Source organism: Alosa alosa, chromosome 9, assembly GCF_017589495.1.
Source record: "Alosa alosa isolate M-15738 ecotype Scorff River chromosome 9, AALO_Geno_1.1, whole genome shotgun sequence".
NCBI classification, from domain to species: Eukaryota; Metazoa; Chordata; class Actinopteri; order Clupeiformes; family Clupeidae; genus Alosa; species Alosa alosa.
The window spans coordinates 3,528,149-3,544,646 of record NC_063197.1 but is presented as its reverse complement, the minus strand read 5'-3'; the positions used below and the strand labels follow the sequence as shown (position 1 = coordinate 3,544,646).

General features: G+C 44.7%; 1 protein-coding gene across 10 annotated transcripts in view; it reads right to left on the bottom strand.

Annotated features, from left to right (window-relative positions):
* mast2 (microtubule associated serine/threonine kinase 2) overlaps positions 1–16,498 on the bottom strand; it is a 122,023-nt gene that overhangs the window by 32,295 nt on the left and 73,230 nt on the right. For 4 of the 10 annotated variants that reach the window (XM_048252731.1, XM_048252733.1, XM_048252732.1 and 1 more), the window contains one exon: positions 13,811–13,966. The exons of 4 other annotated variants lie outside the window; for them this stretch is intronic. In XM_048252731.1, coding sequence (XP_048108688.1) covers positions 13,811–13,966 — 156 coding nt within the window. Of the gene's footprint in view, positions 1–9,725; positions 10,025–13,810; positions 13,967–16,261 lie in introns of those variants that run through there. 2 more of the 10 variants (XM_048252737.1, XM_048252738.1) reach the window with 2 other exon arrangements.

Sequence of the window (16,498 nt, the reverse complement as noted above, 5' to 3'; positions counted from 1 at the left end):
TTCACACGGTGATTATGCTAGATTTCTTAAATATACATAAGACTAACATTATTAGTAGCACACACAAAACTATGATTTAGCCCAGTATTTTTAAAAACAAGGCTCATTACAAGAGGCAGTTTTTCACGTACCATAAGTAATCTCTTAGAATGTTTCCCAAGGTTTAATATTTTTTACTATGATCCATGATAATCTCTCAGCCTAAAATTTGAGTTTTTAAAATTCCCAAATTCTTTCAAAATGTCCATGACCATGGGAACCCTGGACAGGCTCAGCGCCACAGAAATAAACGGCTGTAGAGATCTTAACCACATGTTTCCGCACTAACGCTGTGTGCAGCTGTGTGGCACCAGCACCATGAAATGAGAAGTTACACGTTAATTACCGCTGTTCAGCACGGAAATCGGTGCTCTCCAAATGCTCACTCCAAATGCTAAGACATGTAGGATCAATTAGCTGATTGAGCCTGCTTCGGCTCCAGCCATCACTCACTGCTGGTTTGTTGACAGGGGATTTGCTACGCTTCGCTTAGGCTGCTGTGCGTTCAGGGTTACTGAGGCTGAGTGCAAGTGTGTGTGTGTGTGTGTGTGTGTGTGTGTGTGTGTTTTTTTAGTAGGGTTTTGTGTGTCAAATGTTGTTTTGGATACAGGTATTTTAACCAGTTATTAGCATTTACATTTTTCTTTTTGTTTACTAGAATATTGATATCTAGGTAACATTGATATCTAATTGATATCTAGGTAACAACAAATTGCAACAAATGCTTGTGCCTGATGCAATCTATTAACAAACAGATAAATGGTTTACTGTGTATCTGGTTTGCTTCTGTCTGTTGTCTATATCTGTCCATTTTTTGCACAGATAATGTTGCACAGTTAATGCCAATATGAGATGGAGGATTCTGTGGCATAATATACATTTCTGTGTGGTTTGGTGATATGGAGCAGGTTTAGGTGGGTGTTTGGACAGGTGTGGGGTGGATTGAATACATGTTTACACTGCTGTGGATGTTTGTCTGGTTGTATAATGTCTTCATGTGGATTTGAATACAGACGAGTGATTACACCTGAGCACAGCTGGCGGAGAGTGCACTAAGGGGATTACGATTTCTCCATCATAGACCGGATTACATCTCATTCTGGCTTATAATGGGATGAGAAACACACAAATCTGGATTTTAATATGATTAATATAATAAAATGTGTGTGTGTGTGTGTGTGTGTGTGTGTGTGTGTGTGTGTGTGTGTGTGTGTGTGTGTGTGTGTGTGTGAGAGAGGTTACCAGGGATTTGAGCTTGAACCTAGGGGGCTTAGATCTACTCTTTGTCTTCCCACCATTCTCAGACGCAGACTGCCCTCTCTTCTCTAATGCGCCACCTGCACCAGACCAACTCTTCACCAAGCATCACAAACCCTCTACAGACTCCAACCTCACTTTGTCTCGAGCTGCCAGTATCCCAGTCTGTGTTCAGTGAAAGCCTTCTGTTCTACTACACTGTAACCCTAGCCTCTCCTGACATGCGAGCCAGCGTGACAGCAGAGAGGGTCAGACATCTGATCAGCGGCCCCAGCTGTCTGGGCTGGCCCTCAGCACCGCTGTGCCGCTACTGGAGATCAGCTGCAGCAAACACACACGTCTGGGAGTCTCTGTTCACCGCCACACCAAACCTCAACATATGTGCATTATATCAGAAAGAGCTCACAGTTATGGGGCCATTCATCAATCAATAGTGTGCATACACACACACACACACACACACACACACACACACACACAACACAAAAAAGGATCCATGACTTGCTCATTACTCCTACACCAGCCAAGTATACAGTGCAGAATGTGGTTGGGTAAACAAACTGGTTATGCGAGTATACTGTAGACGAGCGTGTAATGTGTCACCAAAGCTAAAAATTATCAATTGTCTTTTCCATCATATCACCAAAATGAACCGCCTTTATGTTTGCTACAGCACCCAATGAGTCGCCCTAAGCAGGAAGCACCGCACATCAACAATAAAAACAACATAATTGTGGCTAACAGATGTGCTCAGCCTATTAGCACACTGAGCATAGTAATTATGAAGGCACACCTGCCAGCCAGACTTCATTTCCTCTGTGTGCTCCCAGGCTCTCCCAGAGATGTTTGGATTAGCCCTTCCAGATCTGTTGCCTTGAGTATAGGTCTGGTACAAAAAGTGTGTGAGGAACTGTCTCTGAGATCTACAAAGAGACTCCCTGTAATCAAGGCTTCTTTCAGCCAACTGCTGCCAACATCAAATCGTACACTAGCTTGGCTTGATGGCTAAAAACATGGAAAAGGAAAAGGAAAGACTTAGCTAGATGAATCCCCTCCCCCAGCTTATGAGACTGATTGACATGACACAAGGCTGCAACCTCAGAATTCACACAACTTTAAAAATTAACAATGAAAAATTGCTGCTCATTTTACGTGCTGATCGATATCCGGTTCCAGCGCCTGTCCTTTCCCACTGCCAAGATCTTGCAGCTGGATAGAGGAGTAATTCAGCCTGTAATGGCTGACGTGTCGATCACAAGAAGCCGGGGGTTCTTTCTGATTGCGGGGACATGCCATCCATAGCAGGCTCATCACCAGGCTGTGCTTTTGAGAGTGGCCCATGATTTGCTAGGTCAATTACAGACATTTTCTTCAAAGAAACTGAACGGCGAGAAAGATTACTCTGTTCTGCTTTGAGAGAGCTCCGGGTCATGCTACAAGGGCTGCTGGTGTCACCTGGAGATTCTGTACAAGCACTCCATCAAGCTGGCTATATAGAAAAATCGATCCATGCCTATTTTTTCCCCATATTCAGGATCAGACACCATATAGATAGATAGATAGATACTTTATTGATCCCCAGGGGAAATTCAAGAGTGATATGATGTGTAACTACAGAACTGAGTCATTTGATCCACACACATAACAGAAACATACTACTGTACAGAAATGTCCTTGCCATCGAAAAAAATCTCTATTCTAATAACCAAAAATTATTAAAAATATAAAGTGTTTATTTAGTGATCAGTGTGTGTGTGTGTGTGTGTGTGTGTGTGTGTGTGTGTGTGTGTGTGTGTGCGCATGTGTGTGGGCGTGCACATCTTGAGAGGGTGTGCTTGCCTGTCCATTTGAGCAGAAGACGTAATGGCATAATTTAAGTCCTTTTGAAAGAGAGCAGTCAGACAAACACCGATGATTGGAAAGAAATGTGTACACATAAAGCCATACAGCGCACACACACATACTACACACACACACACAGGTTCACTTCTGACATAGCTTAACTGTGATCCAGTCCAGCGGAGTGAGGATGTATGAAGTACAGGCTCATCCTGCCAGGTGAGCGCATTGCTGTTTGAGGGGCTCAGTTCTGAGGCCACTGCCTATGGCCCTCACAGATTACAGCTCAGTGTAAGACTGCTACCGCAGCACTATCCATACACCAGGCCTTCAACATAGGCACACACACACAGGCACGTGCACACACACAGCTGTCAGAAAGGGCAGCACATATAGATTCAATGTGCGTTTCAAGAACTGTCATAGCAACACATTGCTATTACAAATACATATGAGAAGCCAAGCCTTTTCTTTCCCTCTTGTACACATGAAAATAAGCTACCACACATGCAAGGTGTGCAAACCTGTGTGAGAGAGAGGGGTGTTGCTCAGCTAATAGAAAAATGAGAATGGTGTGATCTAGATTGGATAAGCAACACTGATTCACAAGATCTCTAATCTATGGTCACAGGGACACATGACAAAATGACAAAGATGTAACCATCACCTGCTAACTCCTGAGCAGCAGGATCTTTTCATTTCTCCCTAATCCACACGCCTACACACACACACACACACACACACACACACACACACACACACACACACACACATCCATTGCTGCTGCTGCCCAACGTACTGCACCCAAACAGTGAGTGAGTGAGTTGCTGATGTAGAGTAAACATGTCGGTTCACATCACTCCGCTTCTCCCTTGTCTCTAGAGCTGGTTTTTCCCCACCATTCACCGTCTCCAGCAGCCGTGGCCTACTGGTTAGCACTTCGGAACTGTAACCGGAGGGCAGCCGTGGCCTACTGGTTAGCACTTCGGAACTGTAACCGGAGGGTTGCCAGTTCGAACCCCGACCAGTAGGCCACGGCTGAAGTGCCCTTGAGCAAGGCACCTAACCCCTCACTGCTCCCCGAGCGCTGCTGTTGTTGCAGGCAGCTCACTGCGCCCGATTAGTGTGTGCTTCACCTCACTGTGTGTTCACTGTGTGCAGTGTGTTTAACTAATTCACAGATTGGGATAAATGCAGAGACCAAATTTCCCTCACTGGATCAAAAGAGTATATATACTTATACTTACTATATATACTACATGCGGGACACGCATGTGCATGCACGCACACACAGCATGAAGATGAAGGAGGGCAGTGGGGAATGAAGACGTTCTTTCTGCTGTGCAGCAACAGTCAAGGTTAAGATTAATGGCACTATTCCTCAGACAATGGCCTAAGCCTTCTAAGTACAAACAAAGACAAGCCCAACTACTCTGCTTTCTCTCAAGCAAAGAAACAGTCCCCATAAACTCTACTAAGACAATTATGATAGAGCACAGGTCTCAAATACACAACGTTGTCATGGCCAAGTGTTTCTGCATGCTAAATCCTTAAGTGAGATACTGCAGAACGTTTTGTAATAACTCAAATGCGCGGTCCTACAAATGGTGTAGATAACAAATTAGGCTTAGGAAGGAAGGAGTATGAAGAAATGTCTCTTCAGTCAACAACAAAGTCTGGAATTGACACCAATTTGAAACAGAGGTTTATGGTAGATCAATCTCTAACAATGCCAGCCTCATATCATCATGGTGGCTTCAAATTAGGATCAGATGCATTTTGTCATTAAAGCGAATTATAAGCTGATCAGTTGAATCACTACAGGTAGTTGTATTGTGTTCAAAGTAGGGACGGCCGCCGATATTAGCAAAAAATGTGTGATCGGCCTGCACAGGAAAATCCCGATCCGGACTCCCGATCCAGTTTGTTTTCAAAACTCCGATGTAGGTAATCCATTCCAGTTTTTTTTCCAGCTTTTCCCCCCAAATCCGGTCCGCGTTTTTCAGCACACCTAGCGACCTGTCCAGCATCCCAATATTTCATGTCACAGTTGAATTAATATAGCCTAATGTTAACCGCGACCGCGAGTGTCCGCGAGACCCTCTTACTATTAAGGCTCTTATGCATGTTGCTGCTGACAGCTTTGTCTGTCTAGCGAATGTCATCTCCGCGATTTAAGATTGTTTGTGTAATGTATAGGCACAGCACGCACTTTAATTTCCCTATTTTTACAATCGGCTAGCCTAACAAACGCATTTCATTTCAAAAAGCAACCTGGTCAATCGTTAACAACTAAGTGCACCTAGGCGTACAACTCTACACATCCAAAAGGGTAGAAGCTTCCAGTTGGCCATCTTAACTTTTTTTACCGTTTAGTCTGTGCATCGGCGCAGCCTACGACGATGTGAATTAGTGACAGCTGTTGTCGCGGTAAACTTAAGCTCCTGTCACTAAATAGTGTAGATTGGCCTACGTGCTATGTTGCTTGATTTTCTGTAATAAATGCAGCCTGTAGCCTAGGTTACTTCGGCAAACCCAGACCAGTTGTGGCATCAGTTTCGCTTTTAAAACGCAACAGTGAGAGGCTTTTTAGCGCAGTCTCACTTATCATTGATGAGCACAGGAGCAGGCTGACACCTGAGCATGTTGAAATTATCACCTTTGTGAATAGAAGAAGAATCTCCCCATCATGCTCAGACTGCAGCAAGGGCAAACAGTAGAAATTGAAGGGAGATGGAGATGGAGCAGTAAAGTGTGGAGGAGATAGCAATACTGTAGAAGGCGTGACTGTTATTTGGGTTGTTATAGCCAATTCAGTGTGTGTGTGGCAATTTGACTATTTTCTACTCAGGTTTTGTGTGTGTTGCTTTTATATATAATTTTATATTGTTTACAATATTGTTTACACTGATGGCTTTTTTAAGCCTTGGTTCACACTCTTGAGCAGAGCACTGATGCCAATTCAGTTTGTGTGGTTAATTGACTATTTATTTTCTACTCAGCTTTTCTGTGTGTTTTGCTTTTTTTATACAGTTTACAATATTGTTTGCACTAATGGCTTTTTAAGCCTTGGTTTACACTCTTGTTGTTCAAGAGCAGAGCACTGATGCCAATTCAGTTTGTGTGGTTAATTGACTATTTATTATTTTGTGTTTATTTAACCCTGTTAAGAATAAACAGGGCAGCTTCTCATTACCAACCACCGTGGATTATTCAAACTAACCTAATTAAGTTGGCTAGTTGTTCTTAAGAGTAAAACCCTTTTCAACATGAGTATAACAACAAAATAAGTAAATATCTTAATCTTTAATACATGCTTGGATCGGCCGGTATCGGCCGATGCTAAAAGCTACAATATCGGTACAGGATCGGAAGTGCAAAAAGCTGGATCGGGACATCCCTAGTTCAAAGTTCAAAAGTTCAGGGATTCAGACCACAAGCATTTGTGTTGTACAATTCTGAGTTCAACAAACGTACATTATTCTACTGCTTGATTCAGTTTCCCATTGTGAAGGTTCTTTAGAACGTGCAATTAAAAATCGGTTATTTGCACGGCTATGAAGTAGTTCCATTTTTTTGACCTTCTTAGGCCTACATATTTTGTATCAATTCGCCCGAGTTCTTTAGAACGTTCAGTGAAAATGACCGTTAATTTGAAACATTGTATCAAGGAAAAACAGCAAAGAAACACCGCTGCGCTGAATATGTCTGATTACGGCCAACCAGAAATTACTTTCAATGAACACCTGCTGCTGCACATTAGTTGGACTTGAGAAGCGCTTCACCAACCACTCTTTGCACGCTACCGCTGTTCAGCTGCCCGAGGCTGGACTGGAGAGCCGGGAACGTGCAGTTCAATTTAAAAAAATAAAAATGCCTTATTTTGATTCCATCAATGTTTTGACTGTTTTAGGCTATATGTAGCCTAGGTGGTAGGCTGTTCCAGCGTAGCAACCATTCATGCGGGACTATAGTAACAGTTTGAAATAAATACTTATTTAACAGCTTTAACTATCCAAATGAGATAACAAAAAAATGTAAAATTAACTTAATAACAAGCATTTGTGTTCTACAATTCTGAATTCTACAAACGAATGCATTATAACACATGCATGTTTGAATACATTGCATCAAATTATATGATTCAATATGGTACATCTGAACACAAATTTGAGTTCATTGCCATATTTAGTTATATAGAGTACACTTGTACACTGACAGTATGATGTATTTTTACACCCATGGAGTATAATATTGAGTGGCTGTGTATGATGGTCATGAAGGCATGATGTGTGTTGGCTATGTGATGACTCGATGAGACAGGTGGCTGTTCAAAGGGAGGCACTCATCCTAACTGACACTTATTAATAATGCAGAGAGAGCCAGACTGAAAGAAAAAATGGATTACGGCAGAACTATGGGGGTGTAGAGATAAAGAGGCTAAAATGACAAAGAAAGCCATTAAGACTGAGACGTCACAAAAGCGCGAAGGGCAATGGAAAGGATGGAGACCGAAATAGAGAGGTGTTGTGATTGGGACAGTGGAGTTTAGGTTCCTAACCAACATTTCACTACGACGAATACACACAATCATACCAAAATTCTGATGTAAACAATATGATCAATACAAAAACATCAATCAACCTACGAGCTACAAACAACTGAATTGAATAGCAGTACTGAGAACAATGAAGAGAATAGTGAAGAGAGACCACCGTTTCTGTCTACAATAAAGCTTTTACTTCATTATATGGTCCTCTATGTCTGACCGTAACTACATCTAATCAATATGACTGCTGGTGAACTAGGATTCTATTTCTTTACCCAGGAGGCCAGCTTTCTGCTGCTAGCCCTTTCCCACAGAAGGGGCTCAATGTCTATCGATGGGCGTGTGATGGCTTTACAGACAAGGACATCCAAGTTCTGAGCTGAACTGCTTCACGTGGTCGGATCTTTACTGAAGGCAAGTAGATAGAGGACAGAAAGACATGAGCAAACTGATTCTCTGTGTGTGTGTGTGTATGTATGTATGTATGTATGTGTGTGTGTGTGTGTGTGTGTGTGTGTGGGTGTGTGGAGGGTAACAGTGTTGAAAAGGACTACAGTGCGGTGTCCTGCTGTTCTGATGCAGGAGGTGTGACAGATGAACAGAAGGAAGAGAGAAGGAATGCAGCTGAGGTGTTAACCACTGAAATAAAAAAACCTTTTCTGGCAGAAAATGGCTGCCTACAACAACTGCAGTACTTAACTGAAACCTACAAACCTCACTTCATGCCCACCTCTCCATCACTACCTCTATCTGTCCATCTGGGGCCATACTGAAGTGCGAAGAGCCATCGGGCAGTCCAAACTCTGCATGTGATCTGACCGTGCATGCAGGCTTTCAGAAGAATGTCTCAGTGTTTGTTGCCCTGCCCAGGCAAGTCACACCACATGCCACTACAGACCACGGTGGAGAGCGTGCGACACACACACAACACACACACACGCACACATACACACTCTGTTCCCGCTCTGACCTAATTAAAATTACTAATTAAGAACACCCATCTCTGAGGCCAGACGGAGAGCAAATGCAGAGGTTGGTATGAGAGACGGGGGACACAACGGGATCATCTGGACAAAAACAGGGAGTACTGAGACAGCTGAAGAGATCAACCTCACAGACAGAAGGTACAGGAAGACAGGATGACTGAGATAGGAGAGGGGGAGACACAATGTTTGGGAGAGGTCGATTGAGTGAAAGAACTGAAAACGAAAAGAGAGAGAAGGAGAGGGCAGAGAATGACAGCATGCCATAGACGAGCAATAATGTTCGTCAACACAGATATCTGGAGCCAAGTCCTGTTGCTATGCAGCTATGCAAGACCTGCTCCCTGTCAACACAGCTAGTTGCAGCAGGTTAAGAGAGAAACCGAATCAGGAGAGAGTAACACTCAGCCCTCAACACTCGAATATAACTGTGTAAATAATATTATTTACTATTACTATTTACTACTAAATGTATTAAGTAAGCAAAAGCACTAAAGCCTGTGAGGTGCCTCAACGTTTTCACTAAAGTAAAAGGCACCTTGAATGAGCAAACCCAGTGGGAAGAGATGAGCCATGAGACAGAGGGGAGAGGGAGAGGGTGGAAGGAGACAGAGGGGAGAAGGGGATCAGAACACGCAGTAATGAGCCCCATCAAAAACACAATCTTCCCATTTGGTCTGTTCACATCACCAGCATGAGAACACACAGCCACACACATTGTACACACAGGATCATGCTGACATGTGATGCTGACATGAGTACGCCTTTACAAAAGCTGTTTTGTATCATCCCCACATGATGAGTAAATCTAGTTACCTGACTTCCATTGCTAATGAATTCCTACATGACAAGTCCTCAGGACTGTGTATGGGCACAGAGAGAAACACACACACACACACACACACACACAGACACACAGACACACAGACTAGAAACACAAATGCTATGTAAAACTGCAAGAAAATTATCAGAGTGCGCGATACCACAAAAGGAGACGCAAACCAAGACCGCAAACTAAGAGGAGGAGATGTGTGTGTGTGTGTGTGTGTGTGTTTTACCTCTTGGAGCGACGCAGCATGCTTCTCTCAGGCAGTGAGAAATTCGAAAGCACAGTCCAGAAGGAGTCAGACATGGTCCCCACCGATATCAGGCATGGCTGTCAGAGACGACTGCACTGCACTGCACAGCACAACACTTGCTGGCCAAACTACAAGCCAACTGTGTGTCACAGCGACGATGGATCTGTCAATGTGCGTGTGTGTACATGTGTGAGTGAGAGCGAGATGTCGGTGGCAGCAAACTGTCTGCAAGCGCAAAGATGCCGCTGCTACTGCTGCAACCTGTGACGTGACTACTGCCAGTCTGATTCGCCTCTCCACGTTCCGTCTTTCCTGTTCCGTCCCCCAGCCTCCCTCCCTCTCTCTTGTTCCCTCTCTCCCGCCCTCCCTCTCCCTCCCTCTGTCTTGCTCCCTCTCTCTCCCTCCCTCCCTCCCAACTGCCTGCCTCCCCCTACCCTGTCCTTCTCAGCTACTGTCACCACATATGCTATTCAGCCCCTCTCAAGTAAACCCCAGGAGTTTCTCTGTCTATTGGACCCCCAACACACACACACACATTAAAACAACAGATTTCAGTGTCATATGCTGGGTTGCTGATAAGCTTACCTCCCACAAGTCAGATTATAACAGCCAGCACACACACACACACACACACACACACACACTATGAGAACTGCAATCTAATGACATGACCTTCCTTTTTGGAAGGCATCATGCCTCCCTCTCTCTAGCTCACACATGCGTGTGCACACAACACTCCTGCTGGTTTTCCGTTATCCCAGCCATTATTCACTGCTCAGTGGGAGGTTGCAGGTAATCTCCTGTACATGTTTGGGGAGGAATAATACCTAGTTGTAGATGGAGCAGAGCCTTGTGATGTTGGCTAGAGATAAAGAGGAGGAAAAAGGATCCTGTGAATGATGCTCAACAAAAGGAATGCATGTGTGGGAGATGGACAGAAAGCCTCATATAAAGACAGAAAAGGAGATGGAGAGAGAGATTGAGAGAGGGAAAAGGAGATGGAGAGAGGGAGGAGGAGATAGAGAGAGGGAGGAGGAGATGGAGAGAGGGAGAAGGATATGGAGAGAGGGAGGAGGAGATGAAGAGAGGGAGGAGGAGATGGAGAGAGGGAGAAGGAGATGGAGAGAGGGAGAAGGATATGGAGAGAGGGAGAAGGAGATGAAGAGAGGGAGGAGGAGATGGAGAGAGGGAGAAGGAGATGGAGAGAGGGAGGAGATAAAGAGAGGGAGGAGGAAATGGAGAGAGGGAGACGGAGATAAAGAGAGGGAGGAGGAGATGGAGAGAGGGAGGAGGAGATGGAGAGAGGGAGAAGGAGATGGAGAGAGGGAGGAGGAGATGGAGAGAGGGAGAAGGAGATGGAGAGAGGGAGAAGGAGATGGAGGAGGAGATGAAGAGAGGGAGGAGGAGATGAAGAGAGAAAGGAGGAGATGGAGAGAGGGAGAAGGAGATAAAGAGAGGGAGAAGGAGGTAGCACTACTGGAGTCACTTGATAAGGGGACAGTACTGGTCAACACATCGGTGAGTGTAGCACCAGCCGACCTTGCTGTGGGAATTACCAAGGGAATACAAAAATAACAACCCAAGCATGGCCAAAATATGGTGTGTCTGTGTCTGGTGGTCTATGGGGGAGTGTGTGTGTTCATAAATGAAACGGCCACATAACATTAGGCTGACAGACCATCACCCTGTCACCATGGCAAGATCCACCTATTCCCCTCCACCATGGTGAAGCTTCTTCAATCACAATCAATTGTGTTCCTTACAGTGCATGGTATTAGGACTCTTTGTTCTTTATTGTCTTATTTATTCCATGATCTTTTTCTGTCTTTTTATTACTGCTGGTCTGAACTGTGCATATTTGAATCAACAAAGAGGTGTGTCAATGTGTAACAGGAGCATGACAGATTAAAAAGAGCTTTATTTCCCCTCATACATTCCCAACTGGTTTGGGGGTTGTTCACCTTTAGGCGCTTGACTTCAAGAAACCATTCTTGAATTGTTTTCCTCACTGACTGTGGCAACATGCCTCCCATTTATAAAAGCGGGGCACAAGCAGAAAAAATAAGCGAGGCTTCTAAAAACGCGAGGTGCTGAAACTGAAAAACAGTTCTACTTTTGAGATTGTGACCCCCCCACACACACACACACACACACTGGGCTGTTGCTTAGCTGCCTGGCTTAGCTAAGTCAGGGTGCTAGCAATTTAGCTAAATTTAACATATCATAGCAACAACATGTCCACAATCAATCTCTACTTTGCATGTTTTTAACACTACTTTGGTATACTTGTGTTCTGGAGGTGAAAAAAGTGTGTCAGTGTGAACTAACTAAGGCTGTTAAAAGGCCACTATAGCACGTGGCAATGTGGGCATCATGAAGGAACGGTGGTCTGTCATTACATTACTGCAGGGACTCATCTTGTGCACAGAGCAGCATAGCATGAGGACTCCAGAGCTAGTTGAGATGTGTTTGTCATTTGGATAGCAACATTTGGATAGCCCATTTTTGAAGAGTCACTGCTTTGCTGTTAAAATCTATTTGTGTACACAAATTCCTGATTGTAACAGAACAAAATGTCACTTTAAGGAATGATGAAGAGCTTGAATATTATCCATTTCCATACAGCACCCCAGAATAGACTTGCACAAAGCTTCAAAAATAGTTCAAATAATTTTACTGCATCAACTCTACAACAAACGCTCCTCAGTTTCATAGCAGATTTCAGCTCTCTGCTCCACATAGGGAGAAATTGGAAAGCGCCTGAGGTAGGGAACATCATAGGCCACAGCTAAAGATGCTGATGCTGCCGTGTTGCATTAACTACATATACAAAAGAAAAGCAGCTGAATGTGCTTTGGATGATCATTTGGATCGTGCACACTACACGGAGACCCCATAAAGTTTTGAGAGAGCTGCTATAAAGGCTTCTATAGCCATTTCCCCTTTTAGGCATCAAAGAAGCTAATCTCACATCCTCATCATGATTGCTGTGCCTTGTGTTTTCCTGATGATTATGCCAGAGAGTGCCTCAAAAACAACCTTGAAGTCATGAAAAACACTAAGACACACACACAATATCCATAAGCAAACAATCGTGCACACGTATACAGATGCACACACAAAGAATCACTAAGGGTCTAAGGGGCATCAGCCCTACTCCACTCTGCTCAGCAATTAGTGGCAACAGACAGGAGCGTTTGGGGGGGGGGGGGATCAAGGTGAGCTCACGCTGCACAGGGACAATTAGCCTGGACAGAAAGCTGTTGACGTGTCCACAGGAGCTGGCCATTAGTGGGAGGCTGCCCTGTTCTCTCAACGAACTCTCTTCTAAGATAGCGCTAATGTGTGGCGTTATCACATGGACGTCTCTACCTGCTGTTGCTATGTGTCCCTTCGCCTCTCCCAGAGTGACTGAGCCCCTTCTGCCCTTAATGCTCTACAACTCCTCCATATTTGAAGAGAAAAGAAAGATGTGATGAATCTCGGTGTATTGGTAAACAGGATCGATGCTGCCTCTGGTCACTGGTTGACTATCAGGTTAACTTCCTTAAGAACATTTCCTGCTGAAATTCAACCTTGCCGGAGCAACTATTAGGCCTACGTCACTACGTCCAGTGTTATCACCACCTCTGTCTTTTTATGTCAATAAAACCCAGCTAGCTCCATGCTACAGTCCATCACCTCAGGCCTACAGTGGCTAGATTAAGAGCAAGCTATACAACAACTCTCATGTATGTTTGCATGCCGTACAGATAGTGGTGTTTGTGATGAATTTGCATGGCGTGGCGTCAGTCAGGTGCTGTTACAGGAAAGCAAACTGCACACATAATAGCTGTCAGATTAGCAACAGTCACTTTTGATCAAGCACTAATTACCCCTCCTATTGCAATGTCAGAGTATTGGCAGCGACTTGTCAGATAACATGCTTATTAAAAATCATGACAAGGGCAGGCAGTTGGCTCACTGCTCACACCAGTACATTCATACACCCGGACACTGGAACACACATGCACAAACTCAGAGAGCAGCTCAGACACACGGGCTGCGGCAGTAGGTCACCTTACCTCCAGGGGAAGGGGTTGGACCCGTGTGAAAGGCCCAGCACGGGGGCGGATGCTGGCTCCTCCGGTCCCCTGCAAGAGGGAGGGGAGGTGGGGGACAACAGCTGCTGGAGGAGGCTGCTGTTGCCATGGCAGCGGTGCTGCGCAGTCGGCCAGATTCTATGATGGAATTTCCAGCACAATGAGGAGAAAGAATATGGGCAAAAATGGTTTATTGGAGTGAGGCAGGAAGAATGTCACATGTTTATAGTTTGTATATAGGTTCACGTATATGTGTCTAATAGAAAAAGACTGACTGTCACTACATATAACAATGAGCAATGGCACAATAATTTGCCAGGCTCTGGTTTCGGCACACTAATCTCCTGCTAATACCAAGGAGAGCAGCGGTGCTCTTGTGAGCATGTTGCCCCCAGCGGCATTGCTAGCACATGAGCTGAAGACACAGCGCTGCTCCTAATAAATGGCTTCCACATTCTACTGGAAGAGGGGAAGGGGAAGAGCCATGCAGCAAGGTGTACACCTGATCTAGTGCACAAAGTATGAATGACCGAGGCAGTGTCTTATCAAACCAAGCTTCTGCAGACATTATGTGGACTGACACCATCAGATGATTTCTCTATGAAAAACAGGAGCTGAAGATGGTACCATATGAAAAATGTCTGCAAAGGCAAAGACATGAAAGTTCTCTCTAATTATTGTCTTACTAATGATAAAAAGCCAGAAATGTTAAATTGAGCTCAAGGGCACATTTAACAACAGAAACCATTTCTTCCCAAGATTAACTTTTAAAATGGTGTGAATAAAACAGTAAAGAAAGGGAGAAAAGCACCCATGGAGTTCACCTCCATGCTGTGGAGTGAGTTTGCAGAGGAGGAAAGTCAAGAACAGAAAATGCTCAAGGGCAAAGACACTTCCAGCGTCTGCCATACGCTCAAAGTGTTGAGAAGCGAGAGGGGAGCCCTCTCAGGTGACATAAGCAGTCAAGCAACACCACCAGCGAGCACAAGATCACATTCAGAAAGCCTGCAAGTGTATGTGTGTGTGTGTGTGTGTGTGTGAGAGAGAGAGACAAAAAAAGAGACGCAGAATAAGGGAAGTGGAAAGGAGGTGTGAGCCTCTGCGAAAAAGACGGGAGGTGGAGAGGCAGACGAAAGAACTTGGCAAATAAACTTCCTCTGAACTTGAACTTCCTCTGATGATCCCATTATGTTAGCTGCAATTGAAATCTGAAACAAGTCATGGAAACTTCTGTTCTCATTAGCCACTCGATGTGAGCGGAAGTAAATAGGGAGCCATTCTGGCACCGTTGTGGCTTAGAATTGGACATATGGCAGTGCTGGGGAGGAAACAGTGAGGCCCAATACTATTCCAGGTTGTCCAAATATTGAATGGCCATTAAAGCCCAGTCACCAGGGACTCTATTAGCAACTGGTCCAGACTCCCCTTCCTTCTGTCTGTGAGACTAAATGAGCTAGTAAAGGATATCTGCTGGGCCAACCTCTGGTGAGGATCTGAAAGGCATGAGGACCATCTCTGTGGAAGGTTTAAACTCAGTGGAGCCAGGAGGCTTGGGGTCAGCCAAGCTGGTCAACGTTCAGCTACTGGCCTGTGCTCCAGGCCATGGAAGAGAGCCCAGCACCAGGCAAAGAGGGAAAAGGGTGAGCCTGTTTGTACACAGTTGCAGAGTGAGAAGAGTGACGAAGTTGCCATTCCATCTCATGCGGGACAGCTGCAAGGTTCGAGTCTCACCACTGCACATGTTCCTACACCTGGAACACTTGCGTGTCTTTCCCCCTCTCATTTCCCCTTGTTGGCCAGGGCTGCACTGTTTCCATGCCACTGGGTCAGCTGTAAGATGAGCTCTAGCCTGGTGCTGTCAATCACAGTTGGCTTACTAGCAATAGAGAGGGGAGTTACAGCAGCACATAAAACACCTGTGATTGGGGCAGGAAGGGGGAAACACCCGGGGCAGAATGCAGCAGAGGCAACACAACCAGAAGGTTCAAATGGCCAGATACACGCATGCTCAATACTGGGGCTTGCTTCACAGCAAGGAAAGAAGTTAAGACAAAAATATCACTAATATAATTGCTAAGATTAAAGGAAACCTATGAATCTCACTTGTCTGCAATACATATGGGCAGACAAGTATTCGAAAACGGTGTGTATGTCAAGCTGAACTGTATAGAGTACAACACATTTCACCTCACTAATTTCAGTGTCAATTTGTTGTAGTCTTTAGCTTTGTAAAGGTGTGAGGAGAGAGTGGAGAATCCATCTGCTCCTGGAGCAAAACAAAGAGCCCATGAACTCCCCAAGTCAGAGACAGTAACATCAGAATTGAACAAATGATGCGTACAAACAGTTATCTTTCACTCAACATACTGAGGTAAGCAATTAAATCCACAAATGTGTTAATTCATGAGGAACTGCAGGGTGGTGGGTTCTTACGGAATGCGCAGGCTGGGAACACCAAGTCTGTCCTTCCTTTTCTTCATAAGGGCAAAGGCTTACGGAGTCCCCTGTGAAAGTTCACACTCACTTCTTTGACAGCAGTTAAGTCTTTGAGGAAAATGAAAGTCAAAACTATTGCAGCTGTAACATTACACTCGTCCACATCCTTCCTGTGAGCACTTCTCCTTTGCTTGACCTCATCTGAAACAGACCCTCGGCAGTTTGGAGAGAGTT